Source organism: Hyla sarda, chromosome 9, assembly GCF_029499605.1.
Source record: "Hyla sarda isolate aHylSar1 chromosome 9, aHylSar1.hap1, whole genome shotgun sequence".
NCBI lineage: Eukaryota > Metazoa > Chordata > Amphibia > Anura > Hylidae > Hyla > Hyla sarda.
This window is the reverse complement of record NC_079197.1, coordinates 68076894-68094763: the sequence shown is the minus strand read 5'-3', so window position 1 is coordinate 68094763 and position 17870 is coordinate 68076894. Positions and strand designations below refer to the sequence as shown.

The 17870-nt window shown below is 45.0% G+C and overlaps 1 protein-coding gene across 2 annotated transcripts in view; it reads left to right on the top strand.

The window, feature by feature from the left end:
- XKRX (XK related X-linked) overlaps positions 1-17424 on the top strand; it is a 173074-nt gene extending 155650 nt beyond the window's left edge. The window contains exon 5 of one of the 2 annotated variants that reach the window (XM_056541287.1): positions 15586-17424. In XM_056541287.1, the coding sequence (XP_056397262.1) occupies positions 15586-16307 (722 nt within the window). In that variant the 3' untranslated portion in view covers positions 16308-17424. The remainder of the gene's footprint in view (positions 1-15585) is intronic. The other variant, XM_056541288.1, reaches the window with a different exon arrangement.
- The last annotated feature ends 446 nt before the right edge of the window (positions 17425-17870 follow it).

The following is a 17870-nucleotide window of genomic DNA, read 5'->3' as shown; positions in this document are numbered from 1 at the left end:
AACGAAATCTGCTGCAAAACCCCAAAAAAAAAAAAAAAAATATATATATATATATATATATATATATATATGTGCAGTGAGAAAAAAAGGCAATTTTGTAACTTTTGGGGGCTTCCGTTTCAACACAGTGCAATTTTCGGTAAAAATGACACCATATCTTTATTTTGTAGGTCTATACGGTCACAAGAATACCAAACTTATGTAGGTTTTGTTTTAATTTACTACAAACTATAACTACATGCACCAAAATGAGTATGTTTAACCTCTTCAGGACCCATGACGTATGCATACGTCATCACACCCTGGGTCTTAAGGACCCATGACGTATGCATACGTCATGTCTTTTCCTGGTCTCCGCCGCTCACCCGGCGGAGATCGGAAGCGGATCCCTGCTGAAATCCTTCAGCAGGGATCCAGGGCAAACGCCGAGGGGGGCCATGTATGCCCCCCATGTCGGCGATCGCCGCAAATCGCAAGGGAAATCGCCCTTGCGATCTGCGGCGATACCGGGCTGATCGGGTCTCTGGGACCCGACCGCCCGGTAATTTCGCATGATCCCGGCTGTCACAGACAGCCAGGACCATGCTAAAGAATAGGAGCGAGGTGGCAAGCCTGCCACCTCCTCCTATTCCCTGCGATCCGTCGGTTAGTTAACCGACCAATCGCAGGAGGGGGGGCGGTTACTTCCTCCCGTCCTGCCCGGCCCCTTGAAGTCCGGAGAGGACGGGAGGAAGACCGGAGGACGCGACGGGGGAGTGCTGGGGACCGGCCCCGGTACTTACCTCGTCCCTGAAGACCCGGATGCCGGCGAGGAAGATGGCGGCGGCGGCGACAGGTGAGTAGATCTTCAGCCGCGGTCGGGCCCTTTACAGCAATGCACGTCGCCATTAAGCGACATGCATTGCTATATTGGGACCCTATATACTACAACTCCCAGCATGCCCAGACAGCCCTTGGCGTCTGGGCATGCTGGGAGTTGCAGTTTTGCAACATCTGGAGGTCCACAGTTTGGAGACCACTGTGCCCTTCCAGATGTTGCAAAACTAAACATTCTCAGCATGCCCTTACTGTCCAGGCATGCTAGGAGTTGTAGTTCTGTAACATCTGGCCCTTCAGATGTTGCAGAACTACAACTCCCAGCATGCCTGGACAGTTTTGGCGCACTGGGAGTTGTAGTTTTGCAACATCTGGAAGGGCACAGATTGGGAACCACTGTATTAGTGGTCTGCAAACTGTAGTCATCCAGATGTTGCAAACTACAACTCCAAGCATGCTGGGAGTTGTAGTTCGGCAACATCTGGCTCTAAAGATGTTGCAGAACTACTACTCCCAGCATGCCTGAGAATGTTTGGGAGTTGTGGTTTTGCAACAACAGGAGGCACACTGGTTGGGAAACATTGTCTGTTTCCTAACTCAGTGTTTCCCAACCCGTGTGCCTCCAGCTGTTGCAAAACTATAACTACCAGCATGCACTGATAGACTGTGCATGCTGGGAGTTGTAGACAGCTGGAGGTCCCCCCTGTGAATGTACAGGGTACATTCACATGGGCAGGGGGCTTACAGTGAGAATCAGGCTGCAAGTTTTCGATGGAGCAAATTTTGCGCGGCAGCTCAAACTCGCAGCGGGAAAATCGCTGTAACCCCCCCTGCCCGTGTGACTGTACCCTAAAAACACTACACTACACTAACACAAAATAAAATAAAAAGTAAAAAACACTACATATACACATACCCCTACACAGCCCCCCTCCCCAATAAAAATGAAAAACGTCTGGTACGCCACTGTTTTCAAAATGGAGCCTCCAGCTGTTGCAAAACAACAACTCCCAGTATTGCCGGACAGCCGTTGACTGTCCAAGCATGCTGGGAGTTTTGCAACAGCTGGAGGCACCCTGTTTGGGAATCACTGGCGTAGAATACCCCTATGTCCACCCCAATGCAAATCCCTAATTCAGGCCTCAAATGTGCATGGCGCTCTCACTTCGGAGCCCTGTCGTATTTCAAGGCAGCAGTTTAGGGCCACATATGGGGTATCGCCGTACTCGGGAGAAATTGCCTTACAAATTTTGGGGGGCTTTTTCTCCTTTCACCCCTTATGAAAAGGTGAAATTGGGGTCTACACCAGCATGTTAGTGTAAAAAAATAAATGTTTTACACTAACATGCTGGTGTTGCCCTATACTTTTCAATTTGACAAGAGGTAAAAGGGGAAAAAAGCCCCCCACAATTTGTAATGCAACTTCTCCCGACTACGGAGATACCCCATATGTGGGCGCAAAGTGCTCTGGGGGAGCACAACAAGGCTCAGAAGGGAGAGTGCGCCCTGTACATTTGAGGTGATTTGCACAGGGGTGGCTGATTGTTACAGCGGTTTTGACAAACGCAAAAAAAAAAAAAAACACATGTGACCCCATTTCGGAAACTACACCCCTCACGGAATGTAATGAGGGGTGCAGTGAGAATTTACACCCCACTGGTGTCTGACAGATCTTTGGAACAGTGGGCTGCGCAAATTAAAAATTTTGTACAGCCCACTGTTCCAAAGATCTGACAGACACCAGTGGGGGGTAAATGCTCACTGTACCCCTTGTTACGTTCCTCAAGGGGTCTAGTTTCCAAAATGGTATGCCATGTGGGGGTTATTTTGCTGTTCTGGCACCATTGGGGCTTCCGAAATGCGACAAGCCCCCCGAGCAAAATTTGCTCTCAAAAAGCCAAATATGACTCCTTCTCTTCTGAGCATTGTAGTTCGCCCGAAGTGCGCTTCAGGTTAACTTATGGGGTACCTCCAGACTCGGAAGAGATGGGGTTACAAATTTTGGGGGGTATTTTCTGCTATTAACCCTTGCAAAAATGTGAAATTTGGGGGGGAAACACATTTTATTGCAATTTTTTAAAATTTTGTTTACATATGCAAAAGTCGTGAAACACCTGTGGGGTATTAAGGCTCACTTTATTCCTTGTTACGTTCCTCAAGGGGTCTAGTTTCCAAAATGGTATGCCATGTGTTTTTTTTTTCCTGTTCTGGCACCATAGGGGCTTCCTAAATGCAACATGCCCTCCAAAAACCATTTCAGAAAAAACGTACGCTCCAAAATCCCCTTGTCGCTCCTTCCCTTCTGAGCCCTCTACTGCGCCCGCCGAACACTTTACATAGACATATGAGGTATGTGCTTAGTCGAGAGAAATTGGGCTACAAATAGAAGTATACATTTTCTCCTTTTACCCCTTGTAAAAATTCAAAAATTGGGTCTACAACAACATGCGAGTGTAAAAAATGGAAATTGTGAATTTTCTCCTTCACTTTGCTGCTATTCCTGTGAAACACCTAAAGGGTTAAAATGCTGACTGAATGTAATTTTGAATATTTTGGGGGGTGCAGTTTTTATAATGGGGTCATTTGTGGGGTATTTCTAAGATGAAGACCCTTAAAATCCACTTCAAACCTGAACTGGTCCCTGAAAAATTGTGATTTTGGAAATTTTGTGAAAAATTGGAAAATTGCTGCTGAACTTTGAAGCCCTCTGATGTCTTCCAAAAGTTAAAACTCGTAAATTTTATGATGCAAATATAAAGTAGACATATTGTATATGTGAATAAAATAAAATAATATTTGGAATATCCATTTTCATTACAAGCAGAGAGCTTCAAAGTTAGAAAAATGCAAAGTTTTCAAATTACCAAAAAATGTTACCACTAAGTTAAAGTAGAATATGTCACGAAAAAACAATCTCGGAATCAGAATGATAACTAAATGCATTCCAGAGTTATTAATGTTTAAAGTGACAGTGGTCAGATGTGCAAAAAATGGCCGGGTCCTAAGGTGTCAATTTCCCTCCCCTTTGGCATCTCATTAAAACGGACCTGGCTAGATGGGAGTGGAAAGATTTCTCCTGGCTTGGGAGGATCAATATAATAAAAATGAATGTGCTGCCGAGACTTCTCTACCTCTTCTCCTGCACGCCGATATGTCCCCCAGGTCATTTTTCGGAGGGATTGCTTCGCTCCTTTCTAGCTTTGTATGGGCTCGCAAACGCCCGAGAATATCCCGGCGAGTCCTGACTAGACATAAAGACCACGGGGGCCTGGGTATGCCGGATTGTCTGTATTATTTTCTAGCGGCTGTCCTGACAAGAGTTCTCGACTGCAACACTGACCAGACCACTAAGCAATGGGTCTCCCTGGAAAGACATGTCTCTCCACTTGACCCCAAAACTGTACTCTGGCTGCCCTTGCGAGCGGTCACGGCTGGCCTGGCCCCCGTGGTCCCCCCAGTAACTCTCTCCATTGTGAATGTCAAACGCCTGCTCCCAGTCGGTAATATTCTATTCTCTCCTAATGGACCTCTTGCCCCAGTTTTCAATAACCAGTCGTTCCCGCCTGCCCTGTCTTCCTCCTCCTTCCTGGGTCACCATAGCTCTGAGGGCATTTCACTCTCCACCTTCCTAGATGCCACGGACTTGAAACCACTATGCGACATTGTTGCTCTGCCGTCTCTCACGCCGATATATGCTCTTCTATTAGAGGCTCATTATAATGAGCCCCTGCCCTACCTGAAAGGCTGGGAAAAAGAGACTGATAGTTCATTCTCGGATGGGGACTGGAATGCAGCGCTTTGACACTGGCATAAAACGTCCTTCTTGTGCAAAGCTCTTGAGACGAACTACAAGGTATTATCGAGGTGGTACAGAGTGCCAACTGTGTTGTCCCGCATTTACCCGAATGTGGAAGACTCCTGCTGGCGATGTGGCGGTGGTGGCGGCACAATGTCGCATATCTGGGTACAATGCCCCCTATTGACGCCCTTTGGGAATAGTGTCATTGATGTGATACATAAACTGACTACAATATGCCTTACACTGACCCCGGCCCCCCTGCTCTTCTCCATCTTACCCCCATCGGTCCCAAAATGGAACGCCCGTCTAATTAGATTTGTGCTCCTAGCAGCCAGGTCGGTAATACCGCGCTTATGGAAAACCACCTCGCCCCCCTCCTTCTCCTCATGGGCTCAATAACTTTCCCATATCCACCGCATGGAGGAATTTATGGCTGACTCCAAACGTCAATTCGTGAAACACCGTTTGATCTGGAAGCCTTGGACTTCCTTTGTTTCCTCTTCTGAATTCAGATCTCTACACCTCTCACCATAAATTACTCACTGATCCACTCATTTGCTTCTCGGGCGTGTTGGCCGCCATGTGTCATCTTTGATGCCCTCCCCCTGGGGGGCCCGCCGGTGCCTGCCGCCCTGAGAGGTATGTCCAGTACTATTCCGTCTATTCTTCCTCTACCCCCCCACTTACTCCATCTGCTAGTCCTCTCTTTCTCCCTTCTCCTCCCCCCTCCTCTCCTCTACTCTTTCTATGCCTTTTCTCCTATACTAGTCTGTACACCGTAACATGGAAAGTGCATTCCCTAGTTTCTCCAGATTTGTGGGATTGTTTTACGTTGATCGCCTGAATTGGTTTTCATGTTTATTCCCCTCTGAGGGGAGGCTTCATTGTTGCTCCCTCACAGCAAGCCCTATGACAGCCACCGAGACCTGACATGCATGCTCTTACTGCATTATTTGGCCTTCCTGGCTGTGTATTGAAATATGCCTCTCCATCCTTATTTCTATGTTACCTTTTGACATGATGTTATATATTGACCATTGTTTGGTAAAACTAAAACTTTAATAAAAATGTATTATGGAAAAATTTTCATCTTCTGACCCCTATAACTTTTTATCGATACCATTTTTGTTTCAATGGGACTTTTTGATCGCTTTTTATTAGTTTTTTATGGTATATGAGGGTGCGTTTACACGGGCGTATTTGTCAGCGGATCCGCAGCTGCGGATCCGCTGACAAGGCCCCTAAAGTGCTGCCCTCTTTGTGCCTGCTAATAGCGGCAATCCGCCACTACCAGCAGCGGACACACTGTGAAGTGCGAGTCGCAGTGTATCCGCACATCGCAGTCGTTCCTCCGGCTCCCAGAGCTACACAAAGAGCGGCCGCGATGTGTGCAAGTACACTGCAGCTCGCACATCGCAGTGTGTCTGCTGGTAGCGGCGGATTGCCGCTATTAGCAGGCACAAAGAGGGCAGCACTTTAGGGCCCTTGTCAGCGGATCCGCAGGAGCGGATCCGCTGACAAATATGCCCATGTGAACGCATCCTGAAGTGACCAAAAATGCACAATTTTTTTACGTGTACGACATCGACCGTGCGGTTTAGCTAACCTTATAATTTAACCCCTTAAGGATCCGGGGTTTTTTCATTTTTGCATTTTCGTTTTTTCCTCCTTACCTTCAAAAAATCATAACTCTTTCAATTTTTCACCTAAAAATCCATATGATGGTTTATTTTGTGCACCACCACTTCTTCTTTGTAATGACGTCAGTCATTTTACCCACAAATCTACAGCGAAACGGCAAAAAAAATTATTGTGAGACAAAATTGAAAAAAAAAAACGCCATTTTGTAATTTTGGGGGCTTCCGTTTCTACATAGTACGTTTTTCGGTAAAAATTACACCTTTTCTTTATTCTGTAGGTCCATACGATTAAAATGATGCACTACTTATGTAGGTTTGATTTTGTCGTACTTCTGGGAAAAATCATAACAACAGGCAGGAAAATTTATACATTCAAAATTGTCATATTCTAAACCCCTATAACTTTTTTAATTTTTCCGCGTATGGGCGGTATGAGGGCTCATTTTTTGCGCCGTGATCTGAAGTTTTTAGCGGTACCATTTTTGCATTGTAGGACTTATTGATAGGACTTATTGATGTTTTTATTCATTTTTTTATGATATAAAAAGTGACCAAAAATGCACTATTTTGGACTTTGGAAATTTTTTGCGCGTACGCCATTGACCTTGCGGTTTAATTAATGATATATTTTTATAATTCGGACATTTCCGCACACGGCGATACCACATATGTTTGTTTTTATTTTTATTTACACTTTTTTTTTATGGGAAAATGGGGGTGATTCAAACTTTTATTAGGGGAGGTGTTAAATCAAGGGTCCTCAAACTACGGCCCGCGGGCCACATGCGGCCCACGGAACGCATTTACCCGGCCCGCCGGGTGTTTTTGCCTTAGGACATCCCTGTGTTCCAAAAGATACTTTCGGAACACAAGGATGCCTCTGTGAAGTCCCTGCGGCCCACGTTTATTTTAAAAACGCGGGGACCTCCGGGAGCAGGCGCACGCAGCGACGTCACTGACGTCCCATGCGTGCGCCCATGGCAACCGAGCGCGGAGCAGAAGCAAGGACACGCGCGCTGGTAGTAGGTAAGTGTTTACCAGTGGCGCGTCCCTTCGGTGTTATGACCACCGATCCTCCGGTCCTGCTATGGCCGGACCCGAGGAGCGGTGATCGGAACACTGAAATGGGGCAGTACACAGGCATACAGCCTCCAGCCATACTTTATGGCTGGAGGCTGTATGCCTGTGGGGGAACATACTGCCAACGTAATTTGGGGGACTATACTGCCAGCCTAATGTGGAGGAACATACTGCACCTAATGTGGGGGAACTATACTGCCAACCTAATGTGGGGGAACTATACTGCACCTAATGTGGGGGAACATACTGCACCTAATGTGGGGAACTATACTGCACCTAATGTGGGGAACTATACTGCACCTAATTGCGGGGAAAATACTGCACCTAATGTGGGGGAACATACTGCCAGCCTAGTGTGGGGGACTATACTGCACCTAATGTGGGGGAACATACTGCCAGCCTAGTGTGAGGGACTATACTGCACCTAATGTGGGGGAACATACTGCACCTAATGTGGGGGAACATACTGCCAGCCTAGTGTGGGGGACTATACTGCACCTAATGTGGGGGAACTATACTGCACCTAATGTAATTTGGGGGACTATACTGCCAGCCTAGTGTGGGGGAACATACTGCACCTAATGTGGGGGAACAGACTGCACCTAATATGGGGGAACATACTGCACCTAATGTGTGGGAACTATACTGCCAATGTAATTTGGGGGACTATACTGCCAGCCTAATGTGGGGGACTATATTACACCTAATGTGGGCCAACATACTGCCAACGTAATGTGGGGGACTATATTGCACATAATGTGGGGGAACTATACTGCCAGCCTAATGTGGGGGACTATATTGCACCTAATGTGGGGGAACTATACTGCCAGCCTAATGTGGGGGACTATATTGCACCTAATGTGGGGGAACTATACTGCCAACGTAATGTGGGGGACTATATTGCACCTAATGTGGGGGAACATACTGCCAGCCTAATGTGGGGGACTATATTGCACCTAATGTGGGGGAACTATACTGCCAGCCTAATGTGGGGGACTATATTGCACCTAATGTGGGGGAACATACTGCCAACGTAATGTGGGGGACTATATTGCACCTAATGTGGGGGAACTATACTGCCAGCCTAATGTGGGGGACTATATTGCACCTAATGTGGGGGAACTACAACCTAATGTGGGTGAATTATACTGCACCTAATGTGGGGGGGAACTACTACCTAATGTGGGGGACTATACTGCACCTAATGTGGGGGACCTATACTGCCAACCTAATGTGGGGGAATTGTACTGCACCTAATGTGGGGGAACTGTACTGCCAACCCTAATGTTGAGGAACTGTACTGCCAACCCTAATGTGGGGGAACTGTATTGCCAACCCTAATGTGGGGGAACTACAACCTAATGTGGGGATCTATACTGCCAACCTAATGTGGGGGAACTGTGCTGTGTACTTAAAGTGGTAGTCCACTAATAAGATATATAAGTGTGCATAGGAATTTATTCATGTTTTGTTATCTATAGTCCGGCCCTCCAACGGTCTGAGAGACCGTGAACTGGCCCCCCGTTTAAAAAGTTTGAGGACCCCTGTGTTAAATGATCTTTTATTCACTTTTTTTTCCCTTTTTTTTGCAATGTTATAGCTCCCATAGGGACCTATAACACTGCACACACTGATCTTTTACATTTATCAGTGGTTTCTCATAAGAAACCACTGATCGATGATTCTGCCACTTGACTGCTCATGCCTGGATCTCAGGCACTGAGCAGTCATTCGGCGATTGGACAGCATGGAGGCAGGTAGGGATCCTCCGGCTGTCATGTAAGCTGTTTGGGATGCCGCGATTTCGCCGTGACGATCCCGAACGGCTCCCTGAGCTAACCGACATGGTTTTACTTTCACTTTAGACGCGGCGTCCCGATCAGCTCCTCTAAGCTGCGGGGACATTTTACTTTCGTTTTTAGACACCACGATCAATTTAGTTGTAAAAAATATAAATTTTTTTTAACCCCTTAAGGACCCAGCCCAAATATACCTTAAGGACCCGGCCATTTTTTTTTACATCTGACCACTGTCACTTCAAGCATTAATAACTCTGGGATGCTTTTATCTTTCATTCTGATTCCGAGATTGTTTTTTCGTGACATATTCTACTTTATGTTAGCGGTAAAATTTTGTCGATACTTGTATCATTTCTTGGTGAAAATTTCCAAAATTTTATGAAAAAATTGAAAATTTAGCATTTTTTTTAACTTTGAAGCTCTCTGCTTATAAGGAAAATGAATATTCCAAATAAATTATATATTGATTCACATATACAATATGTCTATTTTATGTTTGCATCATAAAGTTGACATGTTTTTACTTTTGAAAGACATCAGAGGGCTTCAGAGTTCAGCAGCAATTTTCCAATTTTTCACAAAATTTTCTAAATCTGATTTTTTTCAGGGACCAGTTCTGTTTAGAAGTGGATTTGAGGGGCCTTCTTATTAGAAATACCCCATAAATGGCACCATTATGAAAACTGCACCCCTCAAAGTATTCAAAATGACATTCAAAAGGTTTGTTAACCCTTTTGGTGTTTCACAGGAATAGCCGCAAGTTGAAGGAGAAAATTCAAAATCTTCATTTTTCGCATGTTCTTGTAAACCCAGTTTTGCATTTTTACAAGGGGTAAAAAGAGAGAAATTTTCTTAAAATGTGTAACCCAATTTCTCTCAAGTAAGGAAATACCTCATATGTGTATGTCAAGTGTTCGACGGGCACAGTAGAGGGCTCATAAGGGAAGGAGCGACAGTGGGATTTTGGAGAGTTAGTTTTTCTGAAATGGTTTTTGGGGGGCATGTCACATTTAGGAAGCCCCTATGGTGCCAGAACAGCAAAAAAAAACACATGGCATACCATTTTGGAAACTAGACCCCTTGAGGAACGTAACAAGGAATAAAGTGAGCCTTAATACCCCACAGGGGTTTTACGACTTTTGCATATGTAAAAAAAAAATTTATTTTTTCAATAAAATGTGTTTCCCCCCAAATTTCACATTTTTGAAAGGGTTAATAGCAGAAAATACCCCCCAAAATTTGTAAACCCCATCTATTCTGAGTATGGATGTACCCCATAAGTTGACCTGAAGTGCACTACAGGCGAACTACAATGCTCAGAAGAGAAGGAGTCATATTTGGCTTTTTGAGAGCAAATTTTGCTCGGGGGGCATGTCGCATTTAGGAAGCCCCTATGGTGCCAGAACAGCAAAAAAAAAACACATGGCATACCATTTTGGAAACTAGACCCCTTGAGGAACGTAACAAGGAATAAAGTGAGCCTTAATACCCCACAGGGGTTTCACGACTTTTGCATATGTAAAAATAATATATATTTTTTTCACTAAAATGTGTGTTTCCCCCCAAATGTCACATTTTTGCAAAGGTTAATAGCAGAAAATACCCCCCAAAATTTGTAACCCCATCTCTTCTGAGTATGGAGGTACCCCATAAGTGGACGTGAAATGCACTGCAGGAGCGCTACAATGCTCAGAAGAGACTGAGTCACATTTGCTAATTTTGCTGAAATGGGGGGGGGGGGCATGTCGCATTTACTGCCAGAAAAGCAAAAAAAATTTAAATTTGTAAATACATTTCTTTGGAAAAAGGACATACCTCATATCTGGGCGTAAAACGGATCTCCGGGTGCACACTGGTCACGGAGGAACAGGGGGGCAGTCAGGGGCCTTGAGCTTCTGCCTATGGAGCCAGAACAGTGGGACCCCCCCTCAAGGGGCATTATAAGGGGTACACTAATAACTAACAAGGGGTACAGGGGTACAGTGGGACATAAAAGGATAAAACAGGTTATGTTCTCAGAATGATGACCCAGAGCATAGCCAAAACTAAAAAATATGCTCACCCCAAACCCTATGCTCTGAATCATCATTCTGAGAATGTGATGTGTGTGGCCGTCCCTAACCTGTTGCCTCAAATGCGCACCCCGCTCAGGTGGAGAGAGAGCGCTGCGCATTTGAGGCAACATAAAAAGTCCCCGATGATAGTGACTTAGTGACCCATGACCCAGAGAAAAAAATACCCCCAGAGGTCTTATCAGTTTTTTTTTTTTTATGAGCGTTTTTTGGGCAATTTATTGGTTTTATGGGGTTAAAACTTGGAATGTACTCTGGACTTGGTACATTGGGGTCAAATTATGGAAAATTTCAATGAAAAGGGAAAATATAGTACTGCATGGAAGTGTGATACTCCCTGAAGCAGTTTTTAATGCAGAGGCCCGGATGATCAGGGCAAATGTCACATTGATAGGTGGTGTCCTTCCTAATCCCCCTCCTCTTACACACTCTGCATTTTTTCTGGGATCGTCCCTTCTTTCCAGTGTGGGGGACCTCACCTGGAAAGTGTTGGCCTGGGACGATCCTGGCACCTATAACTTCAGTTCCTTGGAAAGTCCGGCCTGCTCGTTCCCGGTCAGCAAAGATCAGGACCTTTAGGACTTCTTCTTGGAACTGGAGGTATGTCCCTGTGTTGCCAGCGTTCTGGTACAGTACAAAAGAGTTGTACATGGCAACCTGTACCAAGTAGACCGCAACTTTCTTGTACCATACACGTGTTTTCCGCATGGCGTTATATGGCTTCAGGATTTGATCAGAAAGATCAACTCCCCCCATATACCGATTGTAGTCCAGTATACAATCGGGCTTGAGGACCGTTGTTGTGGTACCTCGCACAGGGACAGGTGAGCTGCCGTTACCATGAATAGTGGTCAGCATAAGGACATCCCTCTTATCCTTATACTTGACCAGCAACAGGTTTTCATGGGTAAGGGCACGGGACTCACCCTTGGGCATAGGTGTCTGAACAAAATTTAGAGGGAGGCCTCTCTGATTCTTCCGCACGGTCCCACAAGTGGACGTCGATCTGGCGGCAAGGGATGTGAACAGAGGGATGCTGGTATAAAAGTTGTCCACGTATACGTGGTAACCCTTATCCAGCAATGGGTACATAAGGTTCCAAACGATTTTCCCGCTAACACCCAGAGTGGGGGAACAATCTGGGGGTTCAATACGGGAATCTCGTCCCTCATACACCCGGAGGTACTCTCACAAAGTTTATATAGCTTCACGCCATATCACACCCGCTTCGAGGGAATATACTGGCGGAAGATGAGTCTCCCCTTAAAACTGATGAGAGACTCATCTACAGAGAGCTCCCTAAGTGGTACATAGGCCTCCAAAAATTTGGCCCCAAAGTGATCGATGACCGGCCTCACTTTGTAAAGCCGGTCATAGGTGGGATCACTTTGGGTGGACATGCCTCATTATCTGCATAATGCAGGCATTTCCGAATGGCCTCGAACCGCTTCCGTGCCATGGCCATGCTGTACAGCGGGGTCTGGCATAGGACTTCCCCGCTCCAGTACTGCCTGACGCTTGTCTTTTGGACCAGGCCCATGTGCAGCACGAGGCCCCAAAATGTCCTCATTTCGGCTGCACTGACAGCGTACTGTTCATTGGACCTGGCCAAAAAAGAATCAGGGTGGTGGGCGATGAACTGCCTGGCGTACAGATTCGTCTGCTCCACCATGTGATTGACCAGGCTGTCACTGAAAAAATAACGGATTCCGGAGTCGCCAACAAACTCCGGAATCCGTGGCTGATAACCCTCTGGGGGTCTCCAGACAGGTTCACCGGAAGGGAGCTCCGGTAAAATCGCCTGGGGGGTCGGACTCCTAGTACGAGCGGCATCACCACTCGCACTAGTGCCAGCCACTGGGGCACTTTCATGGGGGGTGCGTGGCCTCGCCTGGCGGCGTCTCCGCCGCCGTGCAGGGGGCTCATCATCAGTACCATGAAGAACACAGGAATGTTGGACCTTCAGCGTCCTCACTGACCGATTCGGAGGCAAGAAAAGTGTATGCCTCCGCTACCGAAAATTCCCGGCAAGCCATCGCCTTTTTCTACGGTGGGAGGGGGGAAGGTGTGTGTGTGGGGGGGGGGGGGGTGGGGATGTATGTAGCGTGTGTGCTTGGTGTATACTATATATAACGGTGATATGAACAAAAATAAAAAGCTGCGGCCAAAAAAAAATGGGGGGCCAAATGCAGCGCCCTGAACCCCTAATAGGGCCCAGGTCAAGCTAAAAAATCTCAGGCAGACCCTTGGGGACCTATTAGGGGGTCAGGGGGGGGGGGAAGAAGATGCAGTTAACCCCTCCCCTGCCGGCTGCTATTGGCTCGCTCCTGGGGGGGGGTGACAAAATCGCCACCTCCCCATAGATACAGTGGGTGATAGGGGGTGTATTGTACACCCCCGATCACCTTGTATCTTCGGGTCAGCCGGTCACACGTGACCCGTATGACCCGAATCGCGGCAGATCGTTAGTGTGAATTCACCAACGATCTGCCGCGATCGCCGACATGGGGGGGGTCTGATGACCCCCCTGGGCATTTGCGCGGGATGCCTGCTGAACGATATCAGCAGGCATCCCGGTCCCTGCCCGGCACGCGGCGGGGACCGAAATTCCCACGGGCGTATGGATACGCCCTGGGTCCTTAAGTACCAGGACGTCATGGCGTATCCATACGCCCTAGGTCCTTAAGTGGTTAATAAAATTTTCTCCATCCTTACTGTATCTTTTATAAAAAAAAATTTTTTTTTAATGGTACCCTACGAAATTTTATAAAAAAAAAAGGTATCTCTATCCTTTTTTTTAATTGCTTAAGTCCAAAAAAGAATAAAAACTGCCTGCAAAAACGCCAAAGTTAAAACCCACTTGGTGTTTTTCTTGGCTTTTTTTTTTTTTACTCCCATAGACTTCTGATTTCAGTAAAAAAAAAAAAAAACATAATTTTAGTGAAAAAAACGCCATAGGCTCAACATGCTGCGATTTTGAAAAACTGCCAAGGAGCTTAAGAACGCCAAAAGGATATTTTGCATTTTTCTATCTACTTGCAGCTAACATCTGTCCACAGCATTTTTTCACTGAGGTAATTTTTGAGTTTTTTTGGGCAAAACGCCGCAAAAAAAAAATAGTGGAAACTTAGCTTGAGAGTGCTCCTAATCTCAGCTTGTTACCTATATAAAAAAAACACCTGGGAATTAGAAGTCTTGCTGTTTGATAGTGGATCAAATACTTATTTCACTCAGTATTTGAAATTTTAATTTTTTTTTGTCTTTTACTGTTAAAATAAACCTACCTTTTAGACACTTGGACTGCACTTTTAATTGTGGTCACTGGCACCAACTAGTCTTATTGCTTTTAGGCTAATCGGTGTCCTGCCACAAGTTCTCTTTAAGTGGCACCGAAATATAACACTATGCAGTGATCCCTCAACTTACAATGGCCTCAACATACAATAGCTTCAACATAAAATTGTCTTTTCTGGGCCATTGTAACTTGAAACCACACTCAACATACAATGATACAGACAGTCCAGATCTGTGAAACGTGTCAATGGCAGGAAGAACCGACCAATCAGCATTTCACTGGTAAAACACCTGTATTATTGAAGTGCATGCACTGAATTCCTGTCTGGTTGTGCCCTCTACAGTACAGGGAGGTATTACATGTTCTGTACTACTCTTTATCTGTGCCAGGGACAGCTGCTCTTTTGGACTCTAGGTGGGGGCGGCTCCATTTTACTTTTTTTTTTTTTTATAGTGCATTGCGTGTACTGTACAGGACCCCGAAGAAGCTCCTGTTCTCTACATAGACAGTGATTTACAACTCCCAACAGCTCTTTTTTACTTTTATATATGTAAGGACTTTCTTTATCTGTATAAGTTATCTACTTATTGTTCTTTAATCTTCACTCTTTTCTATTTTTGGATGACATTTTGGTGGCTTCAGAACCAATTAACAGGTTTCCATAGAGTTATGGTCTCAACATACAATGGTTTCAACTTGAGGTACCACTGTATAGTAATTGTCACCAAGCTCTATGATACTTGTTCTCATTCGGCTCACAGTTGAATTTCCTTATCCCAGACATTCATGTTCTGAAGCCTATGAATACCTATACTATGAGCATAGCCCCTTTTTACACTGAATGTGCTGCAAGGCAACAATGCTAACCACTACGCCATTGTGCCTCCAAACTAAGCCACCAATTCTCCCACTCTCCCAGTCATTCCGTTAAATTGTTATATTGCCGCTTTTGCGGATGGGAAGGTGGTTGTTTATTTAGTACACTTATTTTATTGTGTTGCACTACATAAATAGTATTGTTGTAACTTTGTGTGTGAATTGCATTAAGACGTAACCTTCTTGTTTTTCTTCTTTTTTTGTTCAGTGGTCCTCATGGTGATGTCTCTGGCTTCAACTACTTACGGTGCTTTGGTTCTAAATGTTTTGGCCATTCAAATCAAATATGATGACTACAAGGTGCGTCTGACTGTACCAGCCTTCATCTGCATCATTGTGTGGAGGTGTCTGGAAATCGCCACCCGTGTCACTGTTCTGGTGTTGTTCTGTTCAGCACTTAAGGCCTGGGTGGCAGTTGTGGCATTGGTGAACTTAATTGCCCTTTTCCTTTTACCATGGATCTACTTTTGGAAGAGTGGATCCAGCCTTCCGGAGAATGTGGAAAAGAATTTTAGTTGGTTTGGCACAGTGACTGTTTTGGGAACAATCACCTTACTATACTCTGCTATCAACATGTTTTGCTGGTCAGCAGTTCAGCTCAACTTAAGTGAAAGGGATTTAATTGATCAGTCTCAGAACTGGGGAAGATTGAGTCTACATTATACTTTTAGACTGCTTGAAAATGCAGCCCTTATTTTACTATGGTATTTTTACAAAGAGGATGGGTTTGAGTATTTTTGTTCCCCATTACTTGTGGTACAGTTGTTGGTTGGATACTGTGCTGCTATTTCATTCATGCTCCTCTTCTATCAGTATTTTCATCCTTGTCGATCTCTATTTAGCCACAATGTTTCAGACTTTATATTGTGTGTATGTATAAGAAAAAAGCCAGCTCCTGCATATGTTAGTGGAAGAGAGACTGATGTGTAGAGAGCATGCATGATATTAAACTGATTATAAGAAGAATGAGAGGCTTGCATTCTCATGTGGTGTTATGGCGAATTTTGATTATCACTGTGAATCTTAATACATTCAAAGCTGTCACATTTGCTATGTAACTCCTGTGCTTCTTGTGGTCACATACAGTATTTATATGTTATAGCTAAAATTTGTTGGCTGGTTCATATAATAGATGTTTGGTCTTATTTAGAAAAACCTAAGAAAACTATCGCTCCTCCTCCTTCAGGAAAAAAACAATCTTTTTAATTCCAACTATAGGTAGCGACCCTGCTAGTCTGTGTGTGACTCATTAAAGGTCACATTTCTGAGAACAGAGGAAAATTGTTCCCCTAATAAATAGAGCATGGCGTCCAGTACTCCATTTATTTGGGGGACTGTTTTTTTTTCATTTCATTTTCTGCGTCAGTGGGGGGGAGGTGTCACAGAAACATAGAATGTATCGGCAGATAAAAACCATTTGGCCCATCTAGTCTGCCCAATATTCTGACTATCTTTAACCCCTTAAGGACTGAGCGTTTTTCCGTTTTTGCACTTTAGTTTTTTCCTCCTTTTAAAAAAAATCATAACCCTTTGTAATGACGTCAGTCATTTTACCCAAAAATCTACCCGAAATGGTAAAAAAAAAAAAATCATTGTGTGACAAAATTATTAAGAAAAAAAAATTACATTTAGTAAATTTTGGGGGCTTCCGTTTCTACGTAGTACATTTTTCGGTAAAAATGATACCTTCTCTTTATTCTGTAGGTCCATACGATTAAAATGATACCCTAATTAGATAGGTTTGATTTTGTGGTACTTCTGCAGGAAAATGTATACGTTTAAAACTGTCATCTTCTGACCCCTATAACTTTATTTTTCTGCATACGGAAAAATAAAAAACTTTTTAGCGGTTACATTTTTGTATTGATCGTTTATTTATTCATTTTTTCAGGATATAAAAAGTCACAAAAAATACGCTATTTTGCACGTACGCCATTGACCGTGCAGATTAATTAATGATATATTTTTATAATTCGGGCATTTCCACACGCTGCAATACCACATATGTTTATTTTTATTTACACAGTTGTTGTTTTTTTTTTTTTTAAAGGGGTTGTGCGCTGCCCTAATTTTCTGAGCTCCGCTCACAGCGTCCGGAAGTTCATTACTCCGAACGCTGTGTGCGGGCTTCCGTGTTTGCGGCCGCCGGTTGTGACGTCACGCCCGGCCCCTCGCCCGCCCCCTCGTGTTGTCTCGCCCGCCCCCTCTACCAAAGTCTATGTGAAGGGGGCGTGACAGCGGTTGCACCCCTTCCCATAGACTTTCGTTGAGGGGGCGGGCGAGACGTCACGAGGGGGCGGGCGAGACGTCGCGAGGGGGCGGGTGTTACGTCACGCCTGGCGGCTGCGAACACGGAGGCCCGCACACAGCGTTCAGAGTAATGAACTTCCGGACGCTGTGAGCGGAGCTCCGAAAGTAAGGGCAGCGCACAACCCCTTTAATGGGAAAAGGGGCTGTGATACAAACTTTTATTTATTATTTTATTTCATCACT